Here is an 11,559-nt window from a genome sequence, read left to right as displayed (position 1 = left end):
TTATTATTATTATTATTATTATTATTATTATTATTATTAGCCAAGCTACAGCCATAGTTGGAGAAGCAAGATGCTATAACCCCAAGGGCTCCAACAGAGAAAAATAGCCCAGTGAGGAAACGAAATAAGGAAAATAAATAAAAGATGAGAACAAGTTAACAATAAATCATTCTAAAACAGTAACAAATTAGCAATTACTATCCAAGATATCTTTCAAAAGCAGCGAGTGCTTGCTCCATCTGTGGATGAATCACCAAAACATGTTCACTTTTACATGCAATACTTGAACAATTCTAGTAAGATGTTAAGGGTTATGGGTCTATTATACCGTACGTGTTTCATACACGCTCGTGCATTGTAACGATATTGTTTTTTTTTAGATATCTCTCGCTCTCCCCCGCACTGATAATATAAACCTATTTAAGCTTGATATCTCATGTTTTGTACTGCTTGAATTTTACTTTAATCTTACTCTCAATTATTTGTATATAAGTTCACTGTCTTGTTGAATAAACTCAGTTCAAGTTAGTTGCATTCACCTCGTCTCTCTGTTAGAACCGAACAGTTAATGTAAGTGGCGACAGTTTAATCTGAAAAGACGTGCACTAGAACGACACCTAGTATTATCTTGAAGAAATTTATGAATTTTATATAAGACTTTATGAATAGAATTGGTTCTGGGAAAATTCTACCTCTTGAAATAAGGAATACAATCACACCTTTATAAATAATTCATACATTTGAAAGAATAACTTAGTCTCTGGTAGTGGATTTTTTTTTCTAGCAAAACTAGCTAAAACTTCAGTGGCAATGATAAAATAAATAGCATTATTGAATAGTTTAAGTTGGCCTTATGCAAATCTACACGAAGTGAGCTATGATTTTTTTTCGACATCATTTGAAAACAGACGAAATTATACAATTGAATATAAATAATCGATTTTCAAACATACAATAAAGAAGAAAAAATTACATTTTCATATGTATACAAGTATAAATATGATTAGATACTTACATTAAACACACTCATATATATATATATATATATATATATATATATATATATATATATATATATACAGTATATATATATATATATATATATATAGACATATATATTTTTATATATATATATATATATATACATATATATATACATATATACATATATATATATATATATATATATATATATATATATATATATGTGTGTGTGTGTGTGTGTGTATTGATAATTCTTTATTTTCTTACAGATATTCTCTGATAGTATTGTAATTATGATATATATCATTTTTATTCAAGAATCATTAATCAGATATGACCAAGAGTAAATATTGTTACTCTATATGTTTAACAAAACATTCTAACCACTTCTAAATTTCTTTACTTTTCAACAGATGACGTCAGTGTGGATGACTGAAGATGATAGTTACAAGGTTTGGATTCGAGGATCTTTCCCTGGCAATGACACTCGCGTTTTGAATGTTTTAAGAGAGCATTACCTCACTGGCCCCTCCAAACTGCCGTACAATTTGTCCACTGATCCCGTCTATATCAGTTATAGAAGGAGGGCCTCTTGGGGATACATAAATCATTACTTGAAACAATTCTTCATTAATCAGACAAGCGGCTTCTTTGTAGAAGCCGGGGCATTGGATGGGGAATTCCTTTCTAACACTTTGTGGCTTGAACAAACTCTTGGCTGGAGTGGACTTCTCGTGGAGTCAGATCGAGAGAGTTACCAACAACTACTTCAGAAACACAGGCGGGCTTGGTCGTCCAATACCTGTCTATCGAACTCCAGCTACCCGAAAGAATCAGTCCACGTTGCTGTTAAACTCAACGAGAAGTACGTGGAAGTCCCATGGTATTTCAGAGGTGCTTCGCACGAGTTTGGTATAACTATGTCGCCAAAATATGACATCTTCTTCTCGGCGTCTCTCCAATCATATGCCATGGTACAGTGTTTCCCTTTGGCATCTTACCTGTGGGCTCTTAACGTTACCACTGTGGATCTTCTGTCTTTGGATATCCAAGGAGCAGAGGAAGGTGTGCTGAGGGCTTTTCCGTGGAATGATTTCACTGTCAAAGTTATAGTCGTTGAACTGTCTGACAAACATCATAATGTCAACGGTCTTATGAAGGATGCTGGGTTTATCTGGTTAAATCCTCAAGAGGAGGACATTGTCGAAGACTATATCTTTGTGAAAAAGGAACTTATGTTAGAGCGCACCACGCCAATTGAATATTTCCTAGCAAATAAAGAGATTCATTGATACAAATTTCTCTCATTCAAGTACAATTCAAATTATGGAGTAAATGTTACAAAAAATTACTCTCCCATACACATCTCTCTCTCTCTCTCTCTCTCTCTCTCTCTCTCTCTCTCTCTCTCTCTCTCTCTCTCTCTCTCTCTCTCTGTCACATATATATATACATATATATAAATAAATATATATATATATATATATATATATATATATATATATATATATATATATATATATATATATATACACACATATATATAAGTAAATATATATATGAATATATATATACAGTATATACATAGTTCATATATATATATATATATATATACATATATATTTATATATATATATATATATATATATATATATATATATATATATATATACATGTATATGTATATATCAATATATATATATATATATATATATATATATATATATATTTATATATATATATATATATATTTATATATATAGATAAATAGATAGATATATTTGTGTGTGTATGTATATATGATCATACATTTATACCTGGAATAAGTACATACTTATGTTTTAGTGTAGCAATTATAATTAGCAGTATATATATATATATATATATATATATATATATATATGCATATATATATCATATATATATATATATATATATGTATATATATATATATATATATATATATATATATATATATATATATATATATATATATATATATATATATATATACTCTCTCATTGGTAAATAACAAATCATACTTGTTAAGAAGTGATCAAAAGCTCATCAGTATTTTGTTCCTTAGACAACGACTGTCAAGATTTTTATTTACTAAAACTTAATAAACTCTCATAGTCTAATTTTAAGTTTCAGTTCTTTCAATCATTCATGGACATTTAGTAATTAATTTTCAATCAAGTATCAATCAACTTTCATGAAAAATGAGAAAGCTGAAAGTGAAAAGATGCAAATCAAGAGAAAAGGTAAGAAACTTAAGGAAGGTGGGAAAATTTGACAAATTTAAAGATTAATATGCATTTTAATGAAAGGGGCTTCCAACGTTATTTAGAAAAATATCAAAATGATTCTTTCTAAATCATCTATCTTTAGATTTATAGGTCAACTCAAAGTGGTTGAAAGGAAAAGATGTCCCCTTCACTCTGTATATACAATTTTTCCATTGTATTTCATTGAGTTATCTCAGATATGAATATTATAGCCCTTTGTTTCTTTTATAGTATGAGGTTGGAAAATATATAAAGTAAAACATACTGACCATATGTCAAGCAAATGCAAGGGAGGTTCCGTTGATTGCAAGAGATTAAGCAATTAAACTTTCATCTAGGCTCCTCAAGGCACTAGAAGAGTTGGAAGACCCAGGCCTACATGGCTGAGGACTATGATGCGTGAAGTAGATGATGAATGGAGAAGTATTGAATTGAAAGCTCAAGATAGAGACGACTGGCTAAATCTAACCGAGGCCCTCCAAGTCAATAGACATGGGAGGAGATGATGATGATGATGAAGAAATTAAGGTATGATTTTTAACAGATATAGAGAGTAGACAAGAGACCAGTGTATACGGAATTCATTGGTAAAAATGGTTTGGCTCAATTAAAATACGCATACAGGTGTAATTATGCGACCTAAAGGCAAAGAAATACGAAAAAAATAACAAATAAAAATAGAAGAGCTTGGTGTCTTAAATGATAATAGTGAAAACAGCTGTGATGTCCAACTGGTACAATTACTAGCTGGCTATGAAAGTCTTCTTCACTAATACAGGAAAACAACAGATACAGATTTTTGTTGTTACTAACCATAGATACTTATACTGACCACAATAAAAACAGTCAGGTCAATGACTAAACAAGTGAGTCTCAAATGAGTATTAGATCATATATGATTTTCGAAAATACTGTATAATGAAATTGTACACTTTAGAGAAAAAAAAATCCGTAATTTTAATCGGAAATTCTCCGTAAAAATACTGTTTGCAGCCGTACATCAAAAAAATACAGGTAACCGTAATTTTACCTTACTTTGTTATTATCTTTTAAGGGTTGGTGACAGTAATATCACTCCTTAACATCAATATACCCGTTTTTTTTTTTTAAATGGTAAAAATCCTGGAATAATTGTTGCAAGGCATTTACCGTTTTTATATGACAAATTTTCAAGTGTAGATTAGGTTATGTGAAAATGAGTCATCGAAAGAAAAGCTCTTTTTACCTAATGGTACCATAAAACTATTCAGAATTGATAAGAATAAATTCACCAGTAAGATGAAGTTATTTAGAGTTGTTGTGGCCTGATAGGTAACGTCTTTGCCTGGTGTTTGCCATTAGGGGTTCGAGTCTCGCTCAGACTCGTTAGTGCCTTTAGTGTCTGCAACCTTACCATCCCTATGAGCTAAGGTTTGGGGGTTTAGGGGAGCTTATAGGTCTATCTGTTGAGTCATCAGCAGCCATTGCCTGGCCCACCCTGGTCCTAGCTTGGGTGGAGAAGGGGCTTAGGCGCTGATCAAGTAATATATGGTCAGTTGCTAGGGAATTGTCATGCTTGCTAGGGCAATGTCACTGTCCCTTACCTCTGCCATTCCTGTGCGACCTTTAAACCTTTAAACCAAACAATGGCCAACGAAGGACTGGACAAAGAAGAGTAGAGAAAATTCCTGAAATCGAGTGGGTCTAATGATATACAAGAATCCCAAGGATGAACAAGGTATGGCCTTTCTAGGAGGGTGTGAGTAAGGCAATGACGGTGATGGCTTATACTACTGTTAAAAATTCGCAATGAAAAACGGTAAATTCCTGGCAATTTTTATAACAGGATTTTTACCCTTTTAAAAACGAATACATTGACGTGAAGGAGTTTTATTATTTAAGAACGAATATGTTGACGTAAAGGAGTGATATTACGGTCACCAACCCGTAAAATATGATAACAAAGTATGGTAAAACTATGGTCGCCTGTATTTTACTGAAACACGGCTGAGAACAATATATTTTTACGGAGAATTTCCAATTAAAATTAAGTCTTTTTTTTTTTTTTTTTTTTTTTTGGACAGTGTATATCTCCCAATGTCTTCGGGAACTATGAAGCAATGTTTAGCGCAAATCAATACATTGGATACTTAGTCCTTGGTTTTATTTTTGACGAATGATAAGAGAATTTGCTTACTTAAGTCAATGAAGAACAAATTAAGAGACGATAGATATTTTGAGTCTTTATCCATAACCAGTGGGAATTCGGACAATACATCATAAATACCTGAAATGCAATGTATAAACTAATATAGAAAAAAATATAGAAAATAAAACTTCAAAGAGAATAGCCATATCTATTGCCACTAAACAGAAAGAGGACCTTGATATGAATAGCAATTGCATACCAATAAGAGTTTCATCATTGTACTAAACGTTCTGGAAAAAAAAAAAAACATGAAATTTATGGACGGATGCCTCACTCGGAATGCCGTGGTAAGAGACAATGACGATTTCCTTAGGTTTTGAAATGGTGGCACAGAGTAAATTCGTCTCAGAAGACCAATGAAAGGCAGAACAAAAACGATAATAGGAAAAGCGAAAGGAATTTGTAACCTGCAGGAAAGAAAGAAGAGTTGCAACTGGATGTAGATTAAGAGAGTACCACAAATGATCTAATAATTATCGTATTCATGACAATACTTCTAAAATTGTACAGGAACCATTACAAACAAGAATAAGCAAGAGGATATGATTGTCATACATAACAAGAGAATCTTTAATGTATAATCCATGGATTATACGATGAAATTGCGGCCAAAATATAGCAAAGGCCTAACAGGAACTTATTTAGAAGAATACATATATGTAAAAGACTATAGAGACTAAGTATAATATGTACACTGTAAGAAAAAAAAACGTAAAAACATACTGTTCTTATCCGTATTTTAGTAAAATACAAGCGATCGTAACTTTTTTTTTTTTTTTTTTTTTACGGGTTGGTAACCGTGATATCACTCCTTTACGTCAATATGTCAGTTTTTAAAACGGCAACTGCCTGGTAACATTCATTCAAGGATTTATACCGGTTTCCTCTTTTTACGTCAAACTTTTAACAGCGTAAAGTTTAGTGTGAATAGATACCTAGTTGTAATTAAAGAACTAAAAGCGATTTTTTTCCAATATCAGACAGACGATTGAGCGCATAATGTTATGCGAGAATATTTTCTAAACACATTTGAAGATTGTGTCACTAGAATTAGAGACCTTTTTTATAAAAATGAAATAAAGTTATGCGGTAATATGGATTTATTATGAAATATAATGCCGAATATGTATTTCCTCGAAAAAGAACGAGATAACTACAGTATATTTGTGGTAATGATTGTGCGTGGTGTAAATTACAATGAATGTCAAATTATCTGGGAAAGATAGTCATATGAACTACAAAACCTGTAAAAAAAAAAATGTTTTTATGCATTTTAATCTTTGGTAAAATAAGAAGTTTGTTGAATGTTCAATCGAAAGAGATAAGAAAGTAAAACACGTAGAAATAATTACGATTAAGGAGACAGATATATTCCTGAAGACTATAATAATTTGAGCAGCAGATATTTGAAGATAGAAAATACAAAAGGAAATATAATGAAGTCAAAATAACACAGAGAAATAACAGAGGAAGAAGCGTATACGTTGTATGATCATAGAACAGACAATTATTACGAGGTATCAACATAAAGGGAATCTCTCTCTCTCTCTCTCTCTCTCTCTCTCTCTCTCTCTCTCTCTCTCTCTCTCTGTGTGTTTATCACGGAACCGCATATCCCTCTTTTAACATCTTTTAGTGCCCAATATTTCTCAATGTAATATATGCCATAGTAATGCCATGCGGGAAGAACAAACACTCTCTCTCTCTCTCTCTCTCTCTCTCTCTCTCTCTCTCTCTCTCTCTCTCTCTCTCTCTCTCTCTCTCTCTCTCTCTCTGTTTATCACGGAACCACATATCCCTCTTTTAACATCTTTTAGTGCCCATTATTTCTCAATGTAATATATGCCATAGTAATGACATGAGGGAAGAACTAATACCTTTCTCTCTCTCTCTCTCTCTCTCTCTCTCTCTCTCTCTCTCTCTCTATATATATATATATATATATATATATATATATATATATATGTGTGTGTGTGTGTGTGTGCGTGTGTGTGTATATATGGATATATATATCCGTATATATATATATATATATATATATATATATATATATATATATGTCGAAGAATTTAAACAAAATAAAACTATTAAGAAAGCCAGCGAAAATAATCAGGAAGAGAGAGAGAGAGAGAGAGAGAGAGAGAGAGAGAGAGAGAGAGAGAGAGAGAGAGAGAGAGAGAGAAGCGCACGTTAATTGGCTATTATCAAGAATATTGTGAGATGTTCGCGTTAAGCATTAGAGATGATGATGTGGCGGGACGGAAGGGGAAGAATATTTGCCCGCCGTTCCGATCATAAAATTCGCCCATTAGAGTTGAGAGCCAGACGAAGAGACTCGGCTCAACCAGGAAAGTAAAAGTGGTGGGCGTTTCCATTGCCAGGAATAGCTTTCCAGGAGATGATCGACCTCTCTTCAACTCGCTGGATGGAAGTTGAATGGTAAGCAGAATTGTATAGCAACTTTTTTTTTTTTTTTTTTTTAGAAAGTATTCCATTTTAACTTTTTAGCTATATGGATCCCATATGTACTTTAGCTTCGGAGTCGGTAAATGCAGTAAAGTATGTATTTCTAAATATCATACATTTCTTTTATACTTTCCTCATTGATATTTGGAACTCCATGACACTAGGTTGTGACCTAGCCTCTGTACCTTGGTCTTCCACTGTCTTGGGGTAGAGTTCTCTTACTTGAGGGCACACTCGGACACAGTATTCTATCTTATTCCATTTCCTATTGTTTTTTAGGAATTATTGAAAGTTTGTGGGTGCAAGTTGTGGTGTAGCCGGTGATTTTAGCCTTCTGGGAGCATTATAAATGTAGTAGAGGCTGTTCAGTAAGTGCAAGTGAATGTTGAAAAACATTGTACACACATTTCTTAAATTGAATATATGACCATCGTCTAATAATGAATAGTATATAAGAAAATAACTTATAGAGAACTGCAGAACTCTATGAAATGACAGTAAAAGATAGATGTAGAAAATCTATTGCCTATAAGATTATCGTACTTAATTAAAAGCCCCAGAAAATCTTAATCGCTCTATGTTATTTCAGATATGAAAATCCTACCCATTAAAACAGCAGGTTAACTATATTGTTTAAATGATAAATATATTACGTTATCTACTCTTTCTTAAACATCTTAATTACTTCTATCGGCAAAACATTGCTGAATAAAAAAATCTTACGAGTCATTCGATGAATTACTGGATTCTTTGATTTTCATAGATCATTGTGCTCAAAATGACAAAGTGTTTAAAAAGTATCAACAATATATTCCAGACACTATCCTCTAGAAATAGGGAAATGCATTCTGCTCTTACTTCACTTTGGAAATAGGGAAATATATTCCATTCTTACTTTAAATGATATTAAATAAATACCAAGGTAAAAATGTTACATTAAACTGATATGACCATCAAATTATGAAGAAAATTATTTTATCCTTTTTATCACATCACATTTATCGATGCTCAAGTTAACTTTCATAAAAACTAATAGAGAAAATATAATATAATATAATATAACAAATATAATATAATATAATATAATATAATATAATATAAAGAAAATATTCCTCGTTAAAATATTATCCCGGTATCATTCCTTGTACTGAACTACATTCATTTAATTAGATATAATAGTTTTTAGACATACAGGAAGTTTGTTCTATGGCACAATACTAGTGACTTTTTGGTGGATCAATAGACTCGAAAGTATATTATATATTATAAATGTTATTTATACTTCTGCATTTATAGGAATGGTTAATTTTGACAAACATTTCTATACATGGTCTAGAATTGCAACTGATGTTATCTGTGGAAACCTACTGTATATTTCGTTAATTTTCTTTTAACTTGGTAAATGGAGATAATTGGTATTTTGAGTATTTGTAAGCATTGTTTAGAACCAGTGTTCAATGCTTGTTGAGTGGTTCTTCAACAGACTGTTTACGCTTGTAATTATGTTGTGACAGGTTTGAGTTTTGGTCTGTGTCAGAAAAGGAAGTCTTCAAAAGGTTAAACAAACTTCTCTGAAGATTAGTATAGTGTTACCTACATACAGGAATACTGCCTTATAAGATATCTACAGGACAACTTGTTTGCTGATACAATTTGTGGCTAACCACAGCGTATGTAACTATAACATTTTGATTTGTTTTCTTGTGAAATTATATAACTATTCATAGATCTATATTGATATTTCTGAAATTTCTACTGTTTCATGTACAACTTGTTCATACTGTACTTGTAAACTTCACTTCCATGGCCTTGTTTGGACATTTTCAAAACTTTCAGACTTTATTTAGCCTACATTACTTATCACATTGTAAAATTTGGTTTATTTTGTATTTTTCAGTTTTTCACCATCTTTGATTGGTAGAGAATAAATAAACATCAGCTCCTGATACACTTGTTTGTTTCTGCCAAGTCAATGGTTTAAACTTATTGGAACGCGCCAATAAATTTCTGTTGTTTTTACATATAAGCTAACGATGGCTGGGAAGGCTGGAGGTAGAATAAGTGAGAGGAAATTAAGATGAGTGATATTCTTTCTAAGGCTCTTTTTTTTAGGGGGGGGGGCAATTTTAAATCCATAACTTATTTTGATGGCTTCAGTCATCCTCTTTACAACAGGTGTTCTCCTTCCTGCTTGCTTTCTAAATACCTATAATACGTAATTCCATTTTTCGAAGCCAGAGGTCTCCCAGATTCTTAGAGACTTAGACCGTTGACTCTTTCATCGAGTTTTTGATCCCTAATCACATTCTTACTTATAAATATAAAGATAAATGAATCAATATTTGATATATGAAAATTTATATCAATAATATTTGTTTTATATATAAGGGAAGTCCTCCAAACATTCTTTCTTCAATGTTTTATTTCCATTTAATCGTTTTTATCTATTTTTTCCTCTCCCTGTGCGATAAACATTTTTGCGAATAATAATGAGGATAAGGAGAAAAATAAGCTTCAGAAATCTTGTCAGTAGTATTAATCATATCATAGATAAATCAACATACCCTTTTATTCAGCTGGTTGACATTATGAATGGAAAAGATGTTTAATGGGCAGTATCAAGGGCATTAATATTTGTTTAGAGAACTGGAGAGTTTAAGTAGTCTGTATCCATACTAATTTTAAATTTGACTTATTAGTATAGAAAATGTGCATCATGAAAATATATTCTTTTGTATTTGTATGGTTATTTTCATTTCTCATACGAAAGTAAAATTTTGGCCCAAACGTTAAATTGACACCTTTTCAACCCTTATGCATCTAACGACTCCATCAGTAGTCTCATCGACCTCTTTGGAAGCTTTGATCTAAACTATTAAGAATATCAGCTACATAGAAATTATCTTTTACGCTCTAGTCTAATCATTTCTAACTGCATTTTACAGAGTGGCCTTCGAGTGAGTTTAGGTATTTTGAGGTAAAATGGCCAACATTTGGGGGATTTTGAAAAAAAAATCTTTGCAGAATTGTATTATGGCTTATAAGGTAGCAACGAGTAAATTTTATGTGTCTGCAGAACATTGATTTAATCAATCAATCTTCCATTGAAGATTTTATAGGATATTTTCCTTGTGATTGCTTGGCGCTATTCGGGAAATCTCATTTACTTACAAAATAAGTTTATGTAGAAGTTTATGATAAAATATTTATGAAAATTTCTGATCCTTTACGTCTCTATGCCAGTATTGTAATCGGTTTTATTCTATCATGCAATACTGAATAATCAATTTGTAAATTGAATTGTCACAATGATAGTAACCAATATAAAATTATTCTTAATTAATTACCCTGTCGTTGCTAGGCAGCAACTCTGATTGCATTCTTCTTTGGGTTTTCAAGGCCACAATAGCACCGATTACATTACGGTACACTGTTAAAAAAAAAATTATTTTAATCGGAAATTCTTCGTAAAGATATACTGGTCTCTGCCGTATTTCACTTAAATAATGGCGGCCGTAATTTTACGTTACTTTCTTATCTTTTTGTTATAATTTTTATAGTTTATATAGGAAATATTTATCTTAATGCTGTTGCTATTCTTAAAATATTTTATTTTCCCTTTTTTCCTTTCCT

The 11,559-nt window shown here is 31.6% G+C and overlaps 1 protein-coding gene across 1 annotated transcript in view; it reads left to right on the top strand.

Moving 5' to 3' along the window:
* LOC137645122 (protein Star-like) overlaps positions 1-2,276 on the top strand; it is a 4,793-nt gene extending 2,517 nt beyond the window's left edge. Inside the window, exon 2 of the mRNA XM_068377957.1 lies at positions 1,398-2,276. Coding sequence (XP_068234058.1) covers positions 1,398-2,276 — 879 coding nt within the window. The remainder of the gene's footprint in view (positions 1-1,397) is intronic.
* The last annotated feature ends 9,283 nt before the right edge of the window (positions 2,277-11,559 follow it).

This window comes from Palaemon carinicauda, chromosome 8, assembly GCF_036898095.1.
Source record: "Palaemon carinicauda isolate YSFRI2023 chromosome 8, ASM3689809v2, whole genome shotgun sequence".
Lineage (NCBI taxonomy): Eukaryota > Metazoa > Arthropoda > Malacostraca > Decapoda > Palaemonidae > Palaemon > Palaemon carinicauda.
Note: the sequence above shows the minus strand (reverse complement) of the source record. Positions and strands in the feature narration are given on the sequence as shown.